At 42.7% G+C, this 24,833-nt stretch overlaps 1 protein-coding gene across 2 annotated transcripts; it reads left to right on the forward strand.

The window, feature by feature from the left end:
• The first annotated feature begins 933 nt into the window (after positions 1 to 933).
• Positions 934 to 23,454, forward strand: ASRGL1 (asparaginase and isoaspartyl peptidase 1). Of its 2 annotated transcripts, none has more exons than XM_059144402.1 (7): positions 934 to 1,039; positions 2,239 to 2,439; positions 11,825 to 11,967; positions 12,549 to 12,706; positions 20,575 to 20,693; positions 21,442 to 21,552; positions 22,225 to 23,454. In XM_059144402.1, the coding sequence occupies exons 2-7, from the start codon at positions 2,250 to 2,252 to the stop codon at positions 22,428 to 22,430; spliced, it is 927 nt and encodes a 308-aa protein (XP_059000385.1). In that variant the 5' UTR covers positions 934 to 1,039; positions 2,239 to 2,249; the 3' UTR covers positions 22,431 to 23,454. The 2 variants fall into 2 exon arrangements, with proteins under 2 accessions (XP_059000385.1, XP_059000377.1); XM_059144394.1 differs by lacking the exon at positions 934 to 1,039 and adding an exon at positions 1,069 to 1,224.
• The last annotated feature ends 1,379 nt before the right edge of the window (positions 23,455 to 24,833 follow it).

Genomic DNA, 24,833 nt, shown 5'->3' on the forward strand with positions numbered 1-24,833 from the left:
GTCTGCTCTCAGAATCAGGTCCTGCATTATCAGTGTCTTAAATTGGGGAGGCTGTGTGATGCTATTTGTTGGACACAGTGAAAACTTATTTTTGACATTGGCTCATCCAACCAACTAAACGTTTAAAGCAAATTACTATTGAAAATAAAATTATAATTCAAAAGGCTACTTTGCATATTAGAATAATGTATCCTTTGGTTCATGCCACTAATCTAGTATCAGATAGTTGTTTTACTGGATAGAAATTAAACTCCTCCCATTGGAAGGACACCATGACAATGAGAATGGGGGTTATGCAGATACAGGTGATTGGTCCAAGTCCAAGAGGGTCAGAGCCTTAAGGGAACTCTCTAGGGCAGGTTGAAAAAAATGTTCAACAACAACAACAAAAACTAAGGGCACAGTGGTTTAAAGAATTTAGAGGTGGGTTCCTGGAAACTCAGAGGAGTAGCCTAGGGTTTCAGATCCTTCAGAGCACTCCCGGCTCTGAAGAACCAGACCAATTAAGTTTATCTTTCTGTTCTTTACAAAAGGTTAAGGGAAAAGACGATTAAAAGGGAAAGATTTGAATTTAAACAATTACAAGAATGACAAATATTTCGAGCAGAGGAAATATATTAGTGCGCACAGCGTTGGGTTTTTTTTTTTTCTTTTTTTTTTTTTTTAAGATTTATTTATTCGACAGAAAGAGACACAGGGAAAGCGAGAACACAAGCAAGGGGAGTGGGAGAGGGAGAAGCAGGCCTCCCGCTGAGCAGGGAGCCATATTCGAGGCTCAATCCCAGAACCCTGGAATTCAACGACTGAGCCACCCAGGCACCCAGTCTTTCAAATTTTCAGTTACAAAACCTTGGCACATCACGCATTTCGTCCCCAAAGCCAACACCCCAGCCTCATAAAGAGGAAGAGGAAGTTCCCCCTTCCGCCAAGAAGCTCGGGTGAGTGGAGGAGCGGCACAGGGAGACAGCCTGCTGGGGTAAGGCCGGAGCTGACACGCCCGCAAAGGTGTGAGGTGTTGCTCGGCGGCCGGGACTTTACGGTAACTGAGCTGCGCGCCGGCCCCGCCCTCGTGCGCAAGCGCGGAGCCGTTGTCCGCGGAGCGGTTGCGAGCCCAGCGGTTTCCCGCACAGGCTCGCCCAGGCGCTGAACCGCGCAGGCTCGGAGGCCGGCTGGGCGGCTCGGCCCAGCCTGAATCCCCAGTGTCTGCCTCCCGCGGCGTCCTCAGTAAGTCGAGGGTCCAGCCGGAACAACCGCCGGAGACCGGGAAGCACCCTGCCCGGTGGCGGGGGTCCAGGATGGGGTGGGGGCCGGGGGTGGGGGTGGGGGGCCGCCGACGAACTGGCACTGCCTGAGAATGTCAAGGCTAAGGGATTCCAGTGAGATGTGGCACATCTCTTTTTGGGGGGCGGGAGAGGGGGACCTGGACCTCTGCAACTCGGGGTATCCCCCAGAAATCCGTGTGCGTGGCACAGTATGTCCCCACACGGCCTGGACTGGACGATCCCAGGGAGTTAGATACTGTCACTGGCAAGTGTATGCGCAGTTCACACCGGAGCACCTTCCCCTGGTTCTGCAGCCCTCCCGGCCTGTTAGGGGCCTGTTGGATAGGGCCTGTCTTTCCCCACCAGGAATAATCCCGAAGCCAGAGTTTCCTCCCACTGAGGTCGTGATGAGGAGGTTGGAATTGGTGGTTACCCTCAGACCCTCAGACTCTTCTTCCTTGCCTGGCGTTCATGATTCCCAGCTGTCTCCCATCCCTAAACTCTGACAGCCCCAGAATGGCTTCTGAGGTCCTGCGAGATCCGGCTTTAGAGGATTTAGTAACTTTGCTTTGAAGCGGGATGACCCTCAGCAGCCTGGTATCCTTCCCAGAGGCTCCACCTGTGTCCCTAACTATCCCTACATGGTCCAGACTCCAGACCAATCTCAGGGCTCTTGGTTGCCTAGTCGGTGTGGTACCTGCCTTCAAATATCCAGGACTTACAGGCTTGGAAAAGGGGCCATCATCCTAGGGGAAACCCAAGACCAGAAAGAGCCCAGGAGTAGGGCTCAAGCTCTGTCTCTGTCCTCCAATCCCAGACCCTCGGTCTCAGGAAAAATTTTGTGGCTGTAAACCTGGCCTCCCTCCCGGGGTAGAAACTGGACCTAGTCTCCGGTGGAATCTCCTCCAGGAGATTATGCCCAGGGTAGTTTTCTTGGACCTGTTCGAAGTGACACTTCCATCTTCCTGATCCCTAGGATCCGTCAACATGAATCCCGTCATCGTGGTCCACGGTGGCGGAGCCAGCAGTATCTCTAAGGACCGGAAAGAGCGGGTGCGCCAGGGCATCATCAAAGCCGCCGAGGTGGGTTACAAAATCCTGACGGAGGGAGGGAGCGCAGTTGACGCTGTGGAAGGAGCTGTGGCGTTCCTGGAAGATCATCCTGAGTTCAACGCAGGTATGTTTGCGGTGCAGTTAGTAACTGATGCCAAGTGAGGTTAAGCTTTCCCCCGAAACAAATAGAATCTAAAGTGCCAATGAATCTAGTAAGCTTTTTGGTAAAATGTGCTAAAATATTTAATTTTTCTCTTTTTACGTGTTGACCAAATTGCTTTAAGAATTTTTAAATCCATCAGTTCACTTTTTTTAACTTGCTTCAGAGAATTCACATACTGAGACGCTTTTTTAGTAGATCTTTTCATGAGGGTATGGGAATAGACTATATACTATAAAGCATACCCATATTGAGTTTTGAAAAATATATACATCTGTGTAACCACACCACAAGATTTAAAACATTGCCATCAGGGCACCTGGGTGGCTCAGTCGGTCAAGTGTCTGCCTTCCGCTCAGATCATGGCCCCAGGAACCCCGCATCCCGGGAGCCAATGCTTCTCCCTCTCTCTCTGCCTGCTGCTCCCCCTGCCTGTGCACTCTCGCTTTTTCTCTCTCTCTGTCAAATAAATAAATAAAATCCTTTTAAAAAAAATAAAAATAAAGCATTACCATCGTAACCCAGAATTTCCTTCATGCTGCTTTGCATTTAATCTGCCCTCATCCCCACTACCAGTTATCCACTGCTCTTCTGTCATTATAGATTAATTTGCCTTCTCCAGAATTCCATATAAATGGAATCATGCAGAGTGTAATCCTCTCTGTTTGGCTTCTTCTCTAAGTTGATCCCTTTCTAGTAATCATCGTAATTACTACAAGTATCTACTATGTATCAGCCAATGGTCTGAGAAATTTGCATGATTAACTCATTTAATCTGCATTATGAGTTAGGTATAATTCTTATGCTCATTGATCTTAAAATAGAGAACCTAAAATCTAGGGATTAAAATACTGCTTGGGGGTGCCTGGGTGGCTCAGTGGGTTAGGCCGCTGCCTCCTCTCTCTCTCTCTCTGCCTGCCTCTCTGCCTACTTGTGATCTCTCTCTGTCAAATAAATAAATAAAATCTTTTAAAAAAAATACTGCTTGGGATGATACCACCCACCCAACATCTGTCAGAGAAAAGAATTTCAGGACATCTGAACCAATTAGTTATGAAATACTGAGTATTTGTTCCAGCCTCTCACGTCTGAGACAACAACAACACAAAACTTTTGACCTGTAACTTAAAGATCATAAACTTCAGGCAATAATATTTTCTGTGTAAGCTTTTAAAATTATTTTGGGGGATCATAGCTTGTTTTATTTTGTGCTATAAAATTAACAGTATTAAATGACTTATATTCTTAGAACATCGAGTGTCTTTTCTTAACAGATTAGTGCCTTTTTATTTTTGTATTCATTTTACGTTACTGGTCCCGGCATCAGAACCCTTGTTTTCTTGGCCTGTTTGTACATTGTCTCAATAAAACTTGCTCAATAAAGCACTCTTTAACACTTAAATGCAAGATTTCATAGTCAGCCTGAACATAGAATAAGGCATAAGTGCATTGTTATGGCTATGTTGGTTGAGTTGGAATTTACTAGATGCTCCCCCACCATTGTGACCTGCCTCCCCTGTTGCCAGCAGAGGGAGGGGCCTGCTGTTTCAAGGGAGTCTTGTTCAAGGACATGCCATTAGCAGTTGGGACCCTCTGGCTGACAAACACCCACTTATTCCCAAAGGACTTTGATTTGGAACAGGTCTCCTGGTCTGCCACTCTCTAAACTACTGGGATCAGTCATTTGCATGACCTGGGGAGTATTGATTCAGAACTGGAGTGGCTAGTTCTCATCTTTGCTCTATACCAGAGCCTGCCTTCTAAGTGACCCACTTCTTCTGTCCCAGGTGTCTACTATGCAGCACATTGAGGGAGAAGAGAGTAGAATCGTACAATCTGTAGCTTTTCTGGATTCTTCATTTAGCATAATGCGTTGGAGGGCCACCCATGTTGACATGAGTATTAATAGTCCATCCGTGGGGCGCCTGGGTGGCTCAGTGGGTTAAAGTCTCTGCTTTCGGCTCAGGTCATGATCCTAGGGTCCTGGGATCAAGCCCCGCCTCGGGCTCTCTGCTCCGCAGGGAGCCTGCTTCCCTTCCTCTCTCTCTGCCTGCCTCTCTGCCTTACTTGTGATCTCTGTCTGTCAAATAAATAACAAAAATCTAAAAAAAAAAAAAAATAGTCCATCCGTTCCTACTGTTAAGTAGCATTCCATTGTATGAATATACTAATTCTTGGTCATTCACCAACCAGAAGACATGGCCAGTTGGGGGCCATTACAGATCACTAGAAACAATTGCATACAGGTTTTTGTGTAAACATAAGTTTTTCTTTCTCTTGGGTGAATACAAAGGTGTGGGATTGCTGGTTGTAGGGCAAGTGTGTATATCACTTTATTTGAAACTGCCGAACTGTCTTCCACAGTGACTCCCACTTTCCCTTCCCACCAGCAGTGTATGAAAGCTCTAGTTTCTCCACATCCTCACCAGCTCTTGGTGTTGTCAGTATTTGTGTTTTAGCCATTCTAACAGCTGTGTGGTGGGATCTCGTTCTAGTGTTAATTTGCATTTCCCTAACAGCAAATGTTTATTGTAATATCTTTTCAAGTATTTTGTCAATTTCGGTATTGTGATTTTATTTATTACTGAGTTTTAAGAATTCTTCATAAATTCTAGATGTTGGCCTTTTATCAGATATGTGATTTGCAAATAATTTCTTTCGGTCTGTGGCTTGTCTTTCTTTCTCTTAAGAGTGTCTTTCAATGCTTGACTTATTTCACTAAGCATGATACGCTCTAGTTCCATCCATGTTGTCGCAAATGGCAAGATTTCATTTCTTTTGATGGCTGCATAGTATTCCATTGTGTATATATACCACATCTTCTTGATCCATTCATCTGTTGATGGACATCTAGGTTCTTTCCATAGTTTGGCTATTGTGGACATTGCTGCTATAAACATTCGGGTACACGTGCCCCTTTGGATCACTACGTTTGTATCTTTAGGGTAAATACCCAATATCTCCCTGATATGAGGAAGTGGTGATGCAACATGGGGGCTTAAGTGGGTAGGAGAAGAACAAATGAAACAAGATGGGATTGGGAGGGAGACAAACCATAAGTGACTCTTAATCTCACAAAACAAACTGAGGGTTGCTGGGGGGAGGGGAGTTGGGAGAAGGGGGTGGGATTATGGACATTGGGGAGGGTATGTGCTTTGGTGAGTGCTGTGAAGTGTGTAAACCTGGTGATTCACAGACCTGTACCCCTGGGGATAAAAATATATGTTTATAAAAAATAAAAAATTTTTAAAAAAAGAGTGTCTTTCAATGAACAGAAGTTCTTAACTTTGTAGGAGTCCAATTTTATAATGGACTGTGCTTTTTGTGTCATACCTTAAGACCTATCTGTCTATGCTGAGTGGTTCAGTCATGTAAGCATCTGCCTTCAGCTGATGTACTGGAATTGAGCCCCAAGTTGGGCTCCTTGCTCAATGGGGAGTCTGCTTCTGCCTCTGCTCATACTCTCTGTCTCTCTCTTTTGCTCTCTCTCTCTTTTTCTCTCTCTCTCAAATAAATGAAATCTTTTAAATATATATATATATATTGATATCTATATCTATATATATCTCTGCCTAACGCAGGGTCACATATGTTTTCTTTTATGTGTTTTCTAGAAATTTTATAGTTTCGGGTTTTGTATTTACATCTCTGATCCATTGTTAATAATTTTTTGTATATGATGTGAGGTGTTTATCAAGGTTGTTTTTGCATAATTGTTCCAGCACCAATTATTGAAAAAGCAATTCTTTCTTCATGGAATGCCTTTCCACCTTTGTGAAAAATCACTTGACTTTGTATATATGGGTCTATTTCTGGACTCTAATCCATTGGCCTATGTGTGTAACCTTTCACCAATACCACACTGTCTGGATGACTGTAGTTTTATATTAAGTCTTAAAATCAGGTAGTAAGAGTCCTGCAACTCTTGGTGCATATGTGGGTAATTGTTTCGGCTATCCTAGTCCCTTTGTCTTTCCCACCAATTTGAGAATCAGCATGTCAGTTTCTACCAAAAAAAGTCCTGCTAGGATTTTGACTAGGGCTGTATTAACTCTATAGATCAGTTTGGGCGAATTGAAATCTGAGCAGTACTGAGTCTTTCAATCCAGTACTTCCAAAGCATGGTATATACTTGCATTTTTCTAAATCTTTGATCTCTCTCATCAGTGTTTTGTGGTTTTTAGCATGCATATCTTATAAATATTTTGTTAGATTTATACTTAGTTATTTCATGTCTTTTGGTACTATTTTAAATGTTACTTTTTACGATTGTCGCCAGTATAAAAGTACAATTGATCTTTTTCATACTTGCCATCTGTAGATCTTCTTTGGTAAGGTGTCTGTTCAGGTCTTTGTCTCATTTTGTTGTTATTTTTTGTTTTTTGTTTTTCCTTCTTTATCTCATTTTTTAATCAGATTTTTTGTTTTCTTATTGTTGAGTTATAAGAGTTCTTTGTGTATTTTAAATAATAGTCCTCTATCAGATGTGTCTTTTAAGAATGCTTTTTCCTAGTCTCTGGCTTGTCTTCGCATTCTCTTGACAGTGTCTTTCATATGGCAGAAATTTTTTGTTTTAATGACGTCTAGCATAACAATTTTTTTCTTTCACGGATCATGCCTTTGGTGTCGTATTTTAAAAGCCAATCCCAAGGTCATCTGGATTTTCTCCTATGTTATCTTCTAGGGGTTTTATAATTTCACATTTTACATTTAGGTGTGTGTTCCATTTTGAGTTAATTCTATGAAGAGGGTCTGATATGGGTTTAGATTTGGTTTTTTTGCCTATGGATATCCAATTGTTCCAGAACTGTTGTTGTAAAGACTTACCTTTGCTCCCCTGGATTGCCTTTGTCTGAAGATTCTGAACCCAATTCCAGTGCATGTGTAGGTTTTCCCACACCAAGCACTTTTCCTACACCAGCTGGGTATCCTATAATTTAGCTCATTTCTGACACTGTCCCCCTGGAGGTAACATCAGATTCCACAGGTGAGGGGGCCTCAGTGGCTCAATTGCTTAAGTGTCAGCTCAGGTCATGATTCCTGGGTGAGGGGTTCAGGTCTGGCATCAGGCTCCCTGCTCAGCAGGGAGCCTGCTTCTTCCTCTGTCCCTCCCCTTCCCTGACTTATGTGCCCGTGCTCGCTCTCTCTCTCTCTCTCTCTCTCTCTCAAATAAATAAATAAATAAAATCTTAAAGGTGAAGGGCTCAGTCCCACAAGACTACCCTCCACTTCAGATGCCAACTGTGAATCTAGGTTGTTCCTTGTGCTTCTGACCTACTGGCTGTAAATTAAGTAATTAATAAAGTCCTTTTTTTTTTTAAGATGTTACATTTATAGGGGCACCTGGATGGTACAGTCAGTTGGGCATCTAATCCTTGGTTTTGGCTGAGGGTCATGAGATCGAGCCCCACCTCAGGCTCCATGCTTAGCACAGAGTCTGCTTGTGTTTCTCTCTCCCTCTCCCTCTGCCTCTCCCCGCCTTGCTTGTGCTCTCTCATGCACATGAGTTCTCTCTCTAAAATAAATTAGTCTTGTTTTTTAAAGATTTTATTTATTGATTTGAGAATAAGAGAGAGTGTGCAAGAGAAAAAGCACAAGCAGGGGGTGCAGGAGAGGAAGGGAGAAACAGACTCCTCACCCAGCAGGGAGCCTGACATGGGGCTCCATCTCTGCACCATGAGATTGTGACCTGAGCTGAAGGCAGCCACTTAACCAACTGAGCAACCCAGGTGCCCCCAAAATAAATCTTTAAAAAAAAAAAAGAAAAGAAAAGATGTTGAATTAATTGGCGTAAGAGTTATTTACAATGTAGTTTATTATTTTTTTGATGTCTGTAAGGTCTCTAGAGAGGTCCCATCTTTCATTCTTGATATTTGAATTTTTGTCTTTTTTTCTTGGTTAGTCTAGCTAGAGTTTATCAAGTTTGGTTTTTGGGGTTTTTTGGTTTTTTGTTTTCAGAAAAACAGTAGCTTTTGGTTTGGGGAGGGTTTTGTGGATTTTTTTATTGTTTTTTTCTTTTACTATTTTTCTCTTCTGAATTTCATTGATTTATCTGTATTATTTCCTTTCTTCAACTTACTTTAGGAATAATTTACTATTATTTTTAGATCATTAATTTGAGACCAGTCTTTTCTAATACAAGCATTTAATACTTTAAATTTTCCTCTAAGCCCTGCTTTGATTATATCCTATAAGTTTTCATATGTTGTCTTCTCATTTTCATTCTGTTCAGAACATGTTATAATTTCATTTGTGACTTCCGCATTGAACAGTGGGTTATTTAAAAGTGGGATAATGTCCAAATATTTGTGGATTTGCCAAATATCTGTATGATTTTTATTTTAATTCTGTTAACAATCAAAGGACATACTCTGTGTTATTTATATTCTTTTGAACTTTGTAAGGTTTGAGTTTTGACCCAGAATATAGTGTCTCTTAGTATATATCCTACTTGCATTTAAAAATTTAGAATATATACTCTGCTATTGTTGTATGGAAGATTCTGTAAATCTCAGTAAGGTCAAGTTAGTTGATAGTGTTGTTCAGATCTTTTATCCCTTCATTTTCTGTCTATTTCTGTTGATTACTGAGAGAGGAGTGTTGAAGTCTTTCACTTTAATTGTGGATTTCTCTATTTCTCCTTTGACTTCTATCAGTTTTGCTTCATATGTTTAGAAGTTGTTGTTAGGTACATAGGCTGCTGTCTTTGTGTGAACTGACCCCTTTTATCAGTTCAAAGTGTCATTATTATTTAACATTCCTTGTTCTGAAGTCTACTTTGCTGGATGTTAATATAGCTTCTCCAGCTTTCATTTAATTCATTTTAGCATGGTATAACTTTTTCCATCCTTTTATTTTTAACCTATCTATATCTTTATGTTTAAAGTGGATTTCTTTTAGGTAGCACATAGTTGTAGCCTACCTTTTTATACAGTCTGACCATCTCTGCTTTTTATTGGGATGTTTATGCCATTTTCATTTAAGGTGATTATTGATATGGTCAGGTATTAATCTGTCATCTTGCTATTTGTCTTATATTTGTCCAATCCATTCATTGTTCCTTTTTTCTCTTTTTCTGTCATCTTTTGAGTTGAGTGTTGTTTATGATTCTGTCTTACCTCTTTTGTTGGCATAATAGCTAGACTTCTTTTTTTAGGGTTATTTTAGAGTTTATAGTATACGTCTCTCACTTGTCACAGTTTACCTTCAAGTCGTACTTCATACATAATGTCAGAACCTTGTAATGGCATACGTGTTTCACCTTTCCTTGCCTTTGTGCTATTGCTGTCATAAATTTCACTTCTGTGTATGTTATAAATTGCCCAATATGTTGCTATTATTTTTGCCTTAAATAGTTTTATAGAGAGATATAGATATACACACACATATATATACATTTTTTTTGAGAGAGAGAGATTGAGCATGAGTAGAAGGGAAGGGCAAAGGGAGAGGGAAAAGGCAAGAATCTTAAGCAGAACTTGCCGAGTGTAGAGCCCTACGTGGGGTTTGAACTCACAACCCTGAGATCATGACCTGAGCTGAAATCAAGAGTTGGACGCTTAGCCAACTGAACCATCCAGGCACCCCTAAACATTTATATTTTAAAGATATTGTTAAAATGAAGGGAAAAAATATTTCTGCTTATCCATTTACCAGCCACTTCCTGTGCTTTTCCTTCCTTTGTGTGGCTTATGATTGCTGTCCACTGTCCTTTGCCTTCTTCCTGAGAGACTTCCTGTACATTTTTTGTAATGCACATCTGCTATTGGCCATTTCTTTCAGCTTTTATGTAACTGACAAAGACTTTGTTTTCAGTTTTTGAAAGATACTTTCACTGGTTATTGAACTTACAAAGACTTTGTTTTCAGTTTTTGAAAGATACTTTCACTGGTTATTGAACTTCCAACTCGACAGGCTTTTGTGCTTATGTGTGTGTGCGTTGTCATTGTTGTTTTTAATTTCAGGGCTTTAAAGACATTGCTCCACTATCTTCCAGGCTGCATCATTTCTGACAAGAAACATATTCTCATTCTCATTTCTTTTCCTCTCTTCCTAATGCTTCTCTCTGGCTACTTTTAAGATTTTCTGTCTCATTAGCACCAAGCTGTTGGATCAAGATGTCCTTGCATGTAATTTTCTTCATGTTTCTTTTGCTTGGAGTTTACTGAGCTTCTCAGATCTGTGAATTTGTAGTTTTAATCAAATGTGAAAATTTTTTCTTGGTTTTTCTTTAAACATTTTGTTGCCCCTCTGTCTCACCTCTCCTTTTAGAGATTCTAATTACACATAGATTGGGTTGCTTGAAATTGTCCCTGAGCTCAATGGTCCTCTGTTAATTTGAGGTTTTTTAATCCTTTTTTATTTTTCATTTTGGATGGTTTCTATTGCTGTGTCATCGTGTTCATTAGTCTTTCCTGCTGCAGTGTCTAACCTTGTTTTAATCCCATCCAGCGTACTTTCCACTTCAGATGTTTTTTTTTTTCATCTCTAGAAGTTCTGTTTGGGTCCTTTTTATATTTTCCTGCATGTTCTGGTACATACAGAATATAGTTTTAACAGCTATTTTATTAACATCCTTGTCTACTTTCTATCATTATGTCATTTATGATCTGTTACTATTAAGGAATTGTCTATTATCTAATAGATAATTATCTAATAGATATCTAATAGATATCTATTATCTAATATATAATGTATCTATTATACATTATCTATTATGTCATTTATGATCTGTTACTATTAAGGTTTTTTTCCCCCTTCTCGTTATGGATCATATTTTCTTGCTTCTTTGTGTGCCTGGAAATTTCTTATTGCATGCCAAACATTGTGAATTTTATCTTATTAGGTACTGGGCAATTTTATAATCCTTTAAATATTCTTGAGCTTTGTTCTTATCCCATTTTACAGATGAGGAAACAGGCACAAAGAGGTTAAGCGTAGCTAGCCTTACAGCCATTATCTGGGCAAAAGCAGTTGGAGGAAGGATGCTGGTGGTAAAGAGAGCAGCATGCACAAGGGCACTGAGCAATGAGAACTCATGGTGCTTTCATGGAAACCTAATATCTCAGTAAAATGCAGCCAAGGAAGGGGGATACAGCTGGTAAAGGAGATCAGAAGCCAGATCGAGAAGGGCTTCATATTTTATATTTTGTAGGTCATGGGGTGCCGAGCTAGATGTGTGTTTCCAATTTTAGTATATGTGCTGCCGAAACGAGCACTAGATGTGTGTTTCCAAACCTATTTGTCTGGCAATGGAGTAGAGGATGAATTAAAGTCAGTGGCTTAAAGGAAACTTGGGAGCCATTTCTAAGTTCTGAATTCTTGCTTTTCAACTTCTCTTTGGTTTTAGGTTGTGGATCTGTCTTGAATGTAAATGGTGATGTTGAAATGGATGCCAGTATCATGAGTGGAAAAGATCTGTCTGCAGGAGCTGTGTCTGCAGTCCGCTGTATAGCAAATCCCATTAAACTTGCACGGCTTGTTATGGAAAAGGTATGTGACGAAAGCATCCTCTTCGTAAGAAATTATTACCGATGTACTTTAGCAACTAAAAGTTGTCTAACTGTAGGGAAATACTTGTGAGCACTGTCCTCCTAAAACCATATAAAAGAACAGAAGCAATGTTATTTAAATTTCTCAAATAAGCCGAGACTCACCGCTGTTGACTAGTGGAATTTGACTAGTAACCCCTTGTCCAGCAATTACTTTGTTTTCACGTTGTCTTCCTGTATTTTTTTAAGTCTTTTTCAACACGTATGACATAAGAGATACAAACTGAACAGACCAACTATTTAATAGCTTGTGTAAAATAAAGATGAATTATGTTCTCTAAACTTAAGATCGTACATGAATACCTTCCTAGTACCATTCCATCACTTTGGGAGTTTTTTAAAAATACAAGGTCTCAAGAGTGCCAGGCCCTGTTCAACATTCAGAAAAGCAAGCCAGTGGAATTTGCATCTTTGAGGCTTTGTACCCAGAGAGAAGTAATTATATCCACACAGTTGGAACGGTTAAAAAGATTTTAACTATTTCAAAAGACTAACCATGTTTCTGTTTCTTTCTGGCTCAAGACAACTCACTGCTTTCTGACTGACCAGGGCGCAGCAAAATTTGCAGCAGCCATGGGAGTTCCCACGATTCCTAAAGAGCAGCTGGTGACAGAGAGAAACATAAAACGTCTAGAAAAAGAGAAAAATGAGAAAGGTGCTCTGAAGCTAGGCTTCCAACAGTAAGTGTCACCTATGGCTCGCAGTTTGCGGACTTACTCAGATATATCAGACAAGGATCTGATTATCTACATTTCGTAGATAAGTCAGGAGTCACTTGGTAGTTTCCGTTTTTGTACAGAGCAATTGACACTATATCATGGAAAAACTGCTCTTTTGATTCTTACATTTAACCTCATTTATTAGTCCTATAATAGCAACTCAAATTCGGCCAAGAGTTCCTTCTCCAGTAGTAGAGTGCCTTATGTTATGGGATTAACTGCCGATGCCTCTTGATCAGTTTGTACCATAAGCAGACAAAACAAGCTGTCTGGGATCTCGTGTACCCTCTGAAGTTACTTGAGTGTGCTGCCCTAGTGCAGAGAAATCCGTACAGTTCGTAGAAGTTTGAATTAATCATTTGTTCTGAATTACGGTTTTCTGTGTTACAGATTTTAGAAGCCCAAAATAAAAGCCCCCTTATTCAAAGCAAAATTTGAAAAATAAAATTGGAATATGGGCTAGGAGTTTATAGTGGGATATAATTATTAACTCTGCACACTCCTTCTAAGATCTGTCATTTTGAACCAGCAGTATACTTTAATATTACCTAGGGAGCTTTTTCTAAATACACATGCCTGGTCCCCTTCCCTGAAGAATTTAATAGATTTGAGGTGAAGAGGCCAGGCAGATGTATCAGGAGAAAGTTTCCCAGGTAGTTCTGATGTGTCCCCAGATTAAGAATCTGTTTTACAAAATCAGCCATGTACTGGTAGCTTTTGATAAGCTTACCAAGTGTGTAGGCTAGAGTCACAGGAATGGGGCTGCTTTATCGATGGTTCTTGGGTGTTTTACCAGATGTTACCACATCACTTTCCAGAAATTCTGCAACAGCTCACATCTCTACCAGCCAGTATTCCCCTTAGATATAAGCGAGAGGGCCCCCGTCCTGGGTCCTGCGCTTCAGAGGAACACCACCCCCATCACAAATATACAAAACAGTTGGCTTATTACCGACACCTGGGGCACCTCTGTCACTCAGCAGTGGCATAGCATGACCCTTAACCCTCACCATCCACTCTTGTGATTAATACCACTCAGCCCCCAGGGAAATGCTTCTCTGCATCTCTTGCTCTATGTCTTGAAAGCGAAGGCCACCTAAATCTAAAGATTTATGGATTGTGCCACTGCTGATACCGGAAATGAACACTGCTTCGGAGTGGGGGGAAGAATTGAATAGCAGAAGGACTTAGGTAAGAGGAAAAGACAAGACAAATTAATAACTTGTCAAATAAATTCTTATATAACAAAGTAATTGTTTCCCAGTAGTGCCAAGTATCCATTTTCTTGCCTCCTTACATGTTCTATGCTATGGTTCTGGTGGGATTCGTGGATTAGTACAATATCTGCAAGACTTGCATATGAGGACAGATGCCCATGAGTCTAAAATATGTACATGCGTAGGTCTAGACCAGCACTGTCCAACAGGAAGACGAAATGCATTTGCAATTTAAAATATTTCTAGTGGCCACAGTAAAAAAGTAAAAAGAAACAGGTATGGGGCACCTGGGTGGCTCAGTCAGTTAAACATCTGACTCTTGATTTTGGCTCAGGTCATGATCCCAGGGTCATGAGATCAAGCCCCACATCAGGCTCCACACTCAGTGCTGGTCTGCTTGAGATTCTCTCCCACTGCTCCTCCCCACCCCACCTCACACTCTCTCTGTCTCTAACAAAAAATAATAATAATAATAATACACAGATGAAATTAATATATTTATCCCAATATAACCAAAATATTTTCATTTCACCATGTAATCAATATAAGAAATTATTTGAGATATTTTACAGTCTTCTTTCACACTAAATCTTCAGAAATCTGACCCATGTGCTAGGCTTGCAGCACACCTCCCCACCTCACCCTGGGGGCTGCCCACACTTCCAGTGGCCAGTGGTGCGGGTAGCTCATGCCAGCCATATTGGACAGTGTGGGTCTAGACAGAACCAGCTCTATGTTGGCAACTAAATGGACATTGTATGTTAGCTATGATTTTATTTGTAAAAATATGTTAAAATTTTTAGCTTTTAAGGAATTTTAAAATGTTATATTCACTAATTATAATTCATGTTTTACCTGTACTATTAATAGGTAATTCGGTATATTTTAGTAAAAAGCCTAACTTTTTGAATTTATATCTGCAATTCATTTGTATTTACTCAGTTATATTTGCTGTTCATTTTTGATGAAAATAATCCTAATTTTGTACACTTTCAAGACAATTACATCTTTTTAATCCCTAGATTATTGAAAAATGCATGTTAAGTCAAGATTTTGATAGAAAAAGAATACAAAAGTGAACAAAAGAAAACAAAAAACTGAGAGGTAAAAAGGAAAATAATCTTCCAGGATACAGTCCACATTCATTTTAAAAAGGAACGTAGTAAAGAGGCGTCTTTCAGGATGGTCCACCTAATGTTCACAAGCAGGACATTCCAAATTCTTGGTCCAGTGAAGATTTAATTACCTTTTGGAATGGTGGAAATTATTAAGAATATTATTCTTGCCACATCCTCAGTTTGTACAGTTCCAATGAAATCCCAGCGGTTCTCCGTCCTTTACTGCAGGAAGAGCTAATTGCTCATCACAAAGAATCACACACCAAAAGGACATGTGCAGGCAGTAGGATTGGGCAGTAGGATAGAGGAAAAAGAAAAAGACCATCTGAAACAAGGATGTAATGTTCTTGAAAGAATAATACAGTGTGCCCGATATTTAGCCATGGCAGTCCGTCATCAGCACTGTGTTTACAAAACACAGTGGGACATTTCTAGGCTTAATAAAAATTATTTCAGAATTCAATAATACATGTAATTAAGACAAAAAATAATAAAACCGACGATCGCTATCTAGGATAGAGAATTCAGACATTAATTTACTGGGTGATAAGCGAGAGAGGAAATCAAATACCTAAAATGTTTTAACAAAATATTCAGTTCAACTGGAAGGTACCATGGTCAGAAGACACGTAAAGCAACTAACATTTATTGAATGTATTGCTGTGTCACCCTGAGAAGAAAAACAAGTCTAACTCACCTGCTTTTTGGAAGTAGACATTTTGGATTTAGAGAAGAAGTGGGGAGAACTTTCCATCTTAGGCATCAATTTAAAAGACCCATCAAAGGTCATGTGGCACCTGGGTAGCTCAGTCGATTAAGTGACTAACTCTTGATTTTGATGCAGGTCATGATCTCAGGGCTGTGAGATCAAGCCCCGCATCAGGCTCCACACTCAGTGCAGAGTCTGCTTGAGATCCTCCCTCTGCCTCTCCCCTTTACCCATCTGCACATGCTCACTTTCTCTAAAATAAAGCTTTAAAAAAGTAAAAGACTGTCAAAGGCAAGCCTGGGATAATGGAGTGAACATGGTTGGTAAATAAAAGATAGATAAACATGAAGTTTAGCCAAGAGCCCAGAAGTCTTTGATGTAATGTGTAGTCTCACAGTTTGAAACTACTTCTAGGAGGTGTGCCCCCAGTGTGCACCAGCGCTGACGTGGTGGACAGAAGAAGGTCCAACATAGGATTCTCTAGACAGGCCCAAAATGGAACGGCGTGCTCAAACTCCTATCTGACCTTGGAACAAATCTCTGACAGATGGTGGCAATGACCAACTCAGTTCTGTTAAAGTAATTACATTGAATTTAGATTTTAAAATTCCATGAAATCACAGAAGATTCTCAAAGAGTAAATTACGGACTTAGTAAAATTAATTTTGTTGCTACCTACAGTCACTTAATATGAACTCTTAATTTCTATTGATAAGCTTAATAAAAGCTTTAAAAATATTTTTGGCTATTTCACTTTTAAAAAGATTGAAAACATATCATAAATATATTATTGAATATATATTATTGAATATATATTATTAAAATAAGTTTAGAGAAAAACAAAATCACACTGCATGGAAAATATGCAAGAAGAATACATTCCAGGGGCTCCTGGGTGGCTCAGTCTGTTACTTAAGTGTGTCCAACTCTTGATTTCAGCTCAGGTCATGATTCAGGGCCATGAGATCAAGCCCCAGGCTTCCGCACTGGGTGTGGCGCCTGATTGGGATTCTCTTTCCCTCTCCCTCTCTGCCTACCAGCCACTTGAGCACTCTGCACTCTCTAAAAAAAGAAGAAGGAAGAAGAAGAAGAATAGCATTCCGTAAAATAAAAGGAACCTGAAAGAAGTCAACAAAAATCCTTGCCTACCTTGAAGGAGAAGATTCACGTTCAAATAACCCCCAAATCAGCTCCCATAGAGGCTATCCTTCTGTCTGTTGTGTATCAAGAGTGTACTGCCACTTGAAGAGAGACTTGGCCAAAAACAACACAGCTGCTACTTTCAGTCTTTATAATACACTGGCAGTGAAATGTGAAAGAGCTGCATGGATCTAGGTGCCGCTGAAGAGATGGTATAAATGACTACATGTATGATCAAATTATGAAATAGTGTCTTCTGTTACAGAAATGTATCCTGCATGCCTGGTAGCATTTGAGCTGGTAATGTTCAAATCAGGAGTTCCTTTCCAAATCTGAGGATTGCGTTAAGAATTTTGTTGCGCATCCCAGTTGCTGCTGCCTCAGCAGAGGGAAGCTTCTCCAAATTAAAAACCTGCAAAGAACTACACAGACTCAAAAAAGATCTGTCTTATGTGGCAGTTTGTCAAGAGAATGCATGTTGTACAGACATACTATTATAAGAACTTACTGCTTCCTGAAATGAAAGCAGGAAAATCAACCTCATGGAGTAAACACTTAATAATTTATAGGGTGTGTGTGTGTGTGTGTGTGTCCCACTCATCCAGCCATCAATAGCTGATCAACAAAAGACCCAGATGGGCACAATAATAATTACATTAAGTCATTATTGGTAGTTTGTCCACTTTTGGTCATGTAAAAACCATGGCTTTACAATATTTTTGAAGACATATGCACCACACTAAGATAAAAGAACGTATCTACAGCTTCTAAAAAGTGAACAGATGGTGTAATGGCTACCGTTTGTACCTTGTAGCCCACACCTTATGAATGTTAGGGGTGCGCCTGCCACCAGCAGAGTCTGGGGGTGTCCCCCGCATGAGGAGGGTAACACTGTCACTTTAAGTTGTATCCCCTATCAACACATGTGAGCTTTTGGCATTTGTTGGTGGGCCATTTGTTTCTATGGATTTGCCTATTTTTGTCCTATGATCATTTTTTTCTCTTTCACTGTTAGGTCCCTTCTTCTCAGTCTTAAGGCTGTCTACTCTGTTTAAAAAAAAAAAAAATTCCAAATCTGTTATTTTTAGTCTTACTTTTGCTTTGCTTATGGTATTTTTGCCATACACAAGTTGTTAATTTTTTGTAATCAAATACACAGTCCACCTCTCTCGTATAGTTTGTAGGACTAGAAACATAGAAGGTATTTCCTACCCTGAGATGTCTGTAGTCCCCTAGACTTTCCTGAAGAATTCTGTTTTATGTTTTATATTCAGGCCTTGAACTCTCTGGAGTTGATTTTTGTGAATGCAGGAAGACAGGGTTCCTGTTTTCTTCCTAGTAGACTGCCAAATTTCTCTTTGTAGCCCCCTGAATGCCAGCCCACACCCAGCTGCAATTTGCTCCCTCCGTGTGATTGCCCAATAGGTACCTCAAGCTTGTGTCCACAACTGAGCCCAGCATTTCCCCCACCTAACCTTGCTCCCCATGCACTGTGAACCAACAGACACCAAAAAACCTATTCCTAATAGTCTGCATTTCAGTGAATGGCTCTGTACCCTTTTGGTTCTGGAAGCCAAAGCCTTAGAGCCATCCCTAATCTCTTTCTTACCCAGCACGCCCGCAAAGTCCGTCAGCTCTGCCTTGAGTGTCCTAAGCCAAGCCCACTTCTCTGTGTCCCAGGGGCACCCTAATGAGGCCAATGACCCTTCAAGCCTCCTGACAGTCTCTAGTTCCACTCTGGTCTCCCTCAGTCCACACACAATTGCCAGAGTAATTATTCTAAGAGAAACTTTTCGTATATGTACAGCCTACCTCTGGAAGTGCACAAGTCTTACATCACCTCTGATGACTTTTCACAGTGGACCCATATAACCAGCCTCCAGGTGGGGAAACAGATCATCACCCGATGCCCTCCCCACCCCTCACCCCCCAACCCCACCATGCTCCCTTCCATTCCCAGTCCTGCTCTAAAGGCAGCCACTTACCTGGCTTCTAACACTGTAGACGGCCATTGCCAGTTTTTGAACTTGATTTAAGTGCAATCATATAGTATGTACTTTATTTGGGCCTTCTTTCCTCATTGTATTTCTGAGACCCTTCCATGTGTCACATCCACAGTAGCTCATTCTCATGGCCATAGAGGATTCTGTTCCATGCCTACATCTCAGCCCACCCCCTCTGCCTTTGCTGGACATTTACATCACTTTCAGGTTTCTGTTACTACAAACAGTCCTGCTGTGAACATTTTGCTGTATGTTTTTTGGTGAATGGAGCTCCACATTTATGTTGGGAGAATGCAGAAATGTGGGAGTGTGATTGCCAAGTCAGCGTTGGTAGATTGTGCCAGATGGTTTTCCAAAGAATTGACCCAGTTTATGTTTCTAGCAGTAGTGACTGAGCGTTCCAGTTCTGCATATCCTGACCCACACCTGCTACTGGGTAGCAGTTTTCATTTTTAGCCATCCTGATGGATGGGTGTAGTGGTAAAGAATGATATTTTTAAAACTGAACTCATCTTGTGACACATCTCGGCTCAGGTTTGGCAATGTCTTCTCATCTCACTCAGGGCCTGTGTGTAGGAGGACCCTATAATTTAGTGTTCAGATCAGAACTTGACTTTGAGAGTGAAGGGGAAACTGTTACACAGGGATAAATCAGGACCGTTCTGGGTCACCAGGGTACAGTCACCCCACCCATCAGAGCCTCCATGGTCTGGCTGCTGGCCATTCCCTGAGGCCCCCTATCCTCTGTCCCTCACTTTATTCACTGCAACCACAGTGACCTCCAAATTCCATGAGTTTCACAACCATGTTCCAGCTTCAGGAGCATCCTCCCCAGCAAGCCTGGGGATTGCCCTCACCTCCTTCAGAGAGGCCCTGCATAAAGCCCTCTCCACACTGCTGGAGTCATCATTTTTACTGTTGTTCCATAAAAAATTTTTTATCACCCTGTTGGCCTCTGCCCCCAAATGCAAGCTGCACAGGAGAAGGGACTTTGTCCGTTCACTTCACTGCCATGCCCAGCACTTACTACATGCCTCGAATATAGTTCATTATAGAATCTGGGTGGTGGGTATTATAGCTGTTGTTCAGTTTCTTCCAATTCTTTTTACGTGAAATGTATAATACGTTACAGAAAACAGTCGCGTATTACATCTTTACAGCAAGCCCTGTGACACAGGCAAAGTGGGGTGTGACAGGCAGCATCAGCATTACCTGGGAGGCTCTGAGAAATGGAAGGTCTTGGGTCCCCCGTACTCACCAATTCAGGATCTCGGGGTGGGCCCAGGGATCCAAGGGATTTTTATGCACACAACATTTGAGATGCACTCAATTGTTTTTACCCCTGTTTTATAGGAGGGGAAAATGAGACACAGAAAAGAAAACTTAGTAATTAAGTCACACGGCTAGAGGACGGTGGTGCTGGGATGGGATGTGCTCTCAAGGCTGAGATCTAAAGGAATGTCTAGCAACCTATCTGACCTGCAGAATAAAAAGCTAACATGAGCTGTAAATGTTGGAATCAAAGCGTGTCCCGTTTGCCCTTAGCACCTAACGTGGGAACTTAAGGGCCGTTCAGCTACAATGTTAACTTGTGATGGTGTGTCTCGTCTCAGTCTGTCACTTTTTTCTTTATTCTTGGCAGAGACTTGGGAACAGTGGGGGCCGTCGCCTTGGACTGCAAAGGAAACGTAGCCTACGCAACCTCGACGGGTGGCATCGTTAATAAAATGGTCGGCCGGGTTGGGGACACTCCATGCGTAGGTAGGCTTCCTGGCTGGCTGCTGCCCCGCCCCTTCTGCTACCGTCCACTGGTCTCTCTTCCCTCCCCGCCTCTTCCGGCCGCTCCGGCATTTCCGGGAGTGCGGGGGTGGGGGTAGGGGGCACCTGTATCTAGCAAGGGAGGGCTTCTCCGAGGCTGGTGGCTCTGGGGACGACGTGGGGAGGCTCAGGTGGCCCCTAGCAAGCCCCCAAGGGCCTCTTTCTTCTCTCTACCTCCAGGTTCAGACTCTGCGGTCCTAGTCCGGAAGAGTTACATACACAAAGCCTCTTTGAGCCCAGGCATGGGCTCAAATTAACACACTGAGAAAAAGCTGAGAATTTAGGTTGATTTCATACCACTAGATTTGAGTGGTATGGAAGTGACGTAGTGCTGCTACAAATGGAAGTGTTTGCGTTGACATTGAAGTACATCCTCTAGTTCCCCGGGCGTGGGTCCGTGGCCTGGCTGGGAGTGGCGGAATGGGCTCTGAGGAGGAGAAGGAGCCTTCCTGGAGGAGCTGCTCCCTGAGAGCTCAGGCCAACCCCTTCCCCCCACCACCACCACCACTGATTTCAGGGTCATTACCTGGCCATTTCTACTCCACCTTTGCATCTCAAGGTCACGGCTACTGACCTTCCTTCATACTTTGGCACTCTGGGATTTAGCATTTAGGTAGCATTAGATTTGATACGTGTTTGAATTTCTTCACTGTTGCTGCTCAGTTAGAACCAGTCCACCTTTTTTGAGCAGGATCCGGAGGTTATGCTGACAATGACATTGGTGCCATTTCAACAACGGGGCACGGGGAGAGCATCCTGAAAGTGAATCTGGCCAGACTGACTCTCTTCCACGTAGAACAAGGTACATAGAGCAAGTTCATATGGTCTGAAGACAAGTGAATGGAAGCGCTTTATAAATAGGCTGTGAAGTATCTGAAACCCTTTCCCATTTGCTTTAGATGTTCCTTTCAGGTTGTTAACACTACTTTGACTTCTTCCCACCTTGTGTTAGGATCTGGAAAGAAGTGCACTTAGACTGCTGTCATGTTGGGCATCTCAGGGGCAGTAGAGAGACTTTGAGTCTGGGTGTGGAAGAGAAGGCAGCTCCACTTAGGCTGATGCTAAGTTCCATCTCCATGCAAAGAGGGCCTCTGTGGTGAGGACCCTTCTTTGAAGCATTCAAATAGAAATCATTTCCCCGGGGCACCTGGGTGGCTCAGTAGGTTAAGCCTTTGCCTTTGGCTCGGGTCGTGATCCCAGGGTCCTGCATCGGGCTCTCTGCTCAGCAGGGAGCCTGCTTCTTCCTCTCTCTCTCTCTCTACCTGCCTCTCTGCCTACTTGTGATTCCTGTCTGTCAAATAAATAAATAAAAATCTTAAAAAAATAAATTCTATTTTTAAAAAAAGAAAGAAAAAGAAATCATTTGCCCAAAACCTTTTGTTAACTCATTTGGGTTTTCAAACTGCAACTGATTCTCCCACCAGATTCCTTTCATTACAATGCGTGTTGTTTCTCAACCTTTCCTTGTTTTCAGGAAAGACCTTGGAAGAGGCAGCCGACATGTCGTTGGGTTATATGAAGTCAAAGCTGAAGGGTTTAGGCGGTGTCATCTTGGTCAGCAAAGCAGGAGACTGGGCGGTAAAGTGGACCTCCACCTCCATGCCCTGGGCAGCTGCCAAGGATGGCAAGCTGCACTCTGGAATCGATCTCCATGAGACCAGTGTCGCTGATCTGCCCTAGGGCCCCGAAGATTGTATTGTAGAAGCTAGCTTGGAGGGAGAGGCCGGTTTCCTGGTGTGGAGACTTGGCTTAATCAATTAGATCTAGAAATGGAAAATTCTGCAGTCTGTCACTCGTTTTGTCGCCTTGATCAATGAGTATCTGAGTGTTTGGTTGAGGGGCGGATCGGGAAGTGCCAAGAGAAACGCCCAACTAAGGTCAAAGTAAGACCAGTGTAGATGACCACGTCCTGAGTCTTTCTTATGAATTGTCCCCAGTATCTTAGATTAGAAAGGAGAAACGACATGATCTGAGCAGAACAGCAGCCACCTCAGTGCAGGGAGTTCCATATGGGATCAGAAGACCCGCCGCAGGGACAGAACTGCAGGCTCAAAAGTTGGGGAGAGGCCAACACCTCCCAGGGCTGTCTTGGTTGCAGAGTTCATGTTAAGTCAGAAGAATATCAGGGAAAAGAACCCATGAGAGGAGAAGCTGATTTTTCTTTCTAAGAAGGTTCATATCTCCTCTGACTTACTAATGTAGACATGTTTCTAGATCCTTTAAAAGTAGCCTCTGGTAACCCATAGCCCCCAGTCTGGAGGTGAAGGGTGTAACGGAGACTCTGCGGGGCTCCTGCAGGTCTCGTGGGCTCCCAGGTGAGTCTGCTAGCCTAGCATTTCCCACCAGCCTCTGCCTGCTGCAGGCCCTCCTGGTGCTCGTGCTGAGGAAGGGGGCTCATGAGCTCTCTCTCAGCCGCTGCTCTAACCAGAGCCCATGGGGATGCCCCTCGACCTACTGCATTCCCTCGCTGTCCAGGGCCGTGGGCCCCCACGTGACTGCAGGTGCCGCGTGTTCAGCATGGTCAGCGTGACAGAAAACGTAATTTCCTTGGCGGAAACTGTTCCTACCCATCTCTCTTTACACTGGAAATGATATTTCTGCTGTGACGGTTTTTTAGTCTGTCAGGTCTTACCTTCTCTCTGGAAAGAAATTGCTTAACTTTAAATTCCATGTGCTACTAATAAAATATATTTTGAAAGAATAACAGTGTGGTTAGGAGTCACTGTTGACAAAGACCAGAGTGTCCACAAGCTCCTGTTGTTTCAGTCAGTTCAGACGGGCGTACTAACTCCAGAGGACTTTCGAGTGGAGGGTGGTGTGGGGGTGTCCATACGTCCTGCCCCATGGAGTAGATTGGACAGGTTTTCAGAGAAATGGAGCTTTTCCTTGGTGGGTTAAAAGAGAAACCAGACCACCGTTTGCAAGGATCAGCAGGGAAAATGGTCAATGTTCTCGAAGTTTACCCAACAGCCAGCCCCTTCCTGATCCCTACCCATGACCTTCCCAGGCTGGCTGTCCGCTCTGAGCTACGGACAAGGAGGTGGCACTCAGGGGCCCAGCTGAGTCTGAATCCTGACTGTCCGCACCATTTGGGTGACCCTGGGCAAGTTAACTTCTAGGAATGTTTTCATCTGTGGAATGGATTGCCATAAAGACTAAACGAGATTAAAGGAAAACTGCTCCGAGTTTATCTTAAGGATCCTCTGGACAGATGGAGAAACTGTGGCTGGGCCCACAAGGGACTGGGTGTATTTCTATCCTTGAAAACCTCAAAATGTTGGGGCACCTGGGTGGCTCAGTCGGTTAAGCGTCCAACTCAGGGTCATGAGCTCAAGCCCTGCGCTGACCACACTCAGCAGGGAGTCGGCTTGAGATTCTCTTTCTCCCTCTCCCTCTGCCCCCTTCGGCGCTCGCCCGCTCTCTCTCTCTCTCTCTCTAAATTAAAGAAAAAGAGGGGGAAAAAAACTCAAAAATACAACCACTTCCCTGTAGAAATAAGTATTATGTTAGGGCTGTATTCGTTTGCTAGGGCTGTGCCAAGAACGAACACCACGGACATGGGCTTCAGCAATGGCCAGTTACGTTCTCACAGCTCTGGAGGCTGGAAGCCACGGTGTCTCCTGAGGCCTCTCCTTGGCTGGCCGATGGCCGCCTTCTCACTGGGTCCTCACGTGGTCTTTACACACGTCTGTAGCCAACTTCCCTCTTCTGATGGGGTCACCGGTCCGACTGGGTGAGGGCTCACCCTAGTGGCCCCATTAACTCGACCCCCTCTTCCAAGGCCCTGTCTCCAAATACGGTCACGTGTGGAAGTGACTTTCACATACCAGTTAGGACTTTCACATACCAGTTTTGAGGGGATACAATTCAGCCCCAAAAGGAGGCAAAGCAGGATGACATGAGAGGTTGGGGAAGGAGAAATGGAAGAAGGTAGCCGTCACTCAGAGGATAAGGGGCGGGGGGGGGGGCTGAGGCAGGAGGAAGCCCAGCTGAAGCTTCTCGTGCTGTGCCCATCACTTCCACCATTCCGAAGGAAAGCAACTCTAGTTGTCAAAGACCGCTGGAGGCTCTGGGGGCCTCTGA

This window comes from Mustela lutreola, chromosome 1, assembly GCF_030435805.1.
Source record: "Mustela lutreola isolate mMusLut2 chromosome 1, mMusLut2.pri, whole genome shotgun sequence".
Classification (NCBI taxonomy): Eukaryota; Metazoa; Chordata; class Mammalia; order Carnivora; family Mustelidae; genus Mustela; species Mustela lutreola.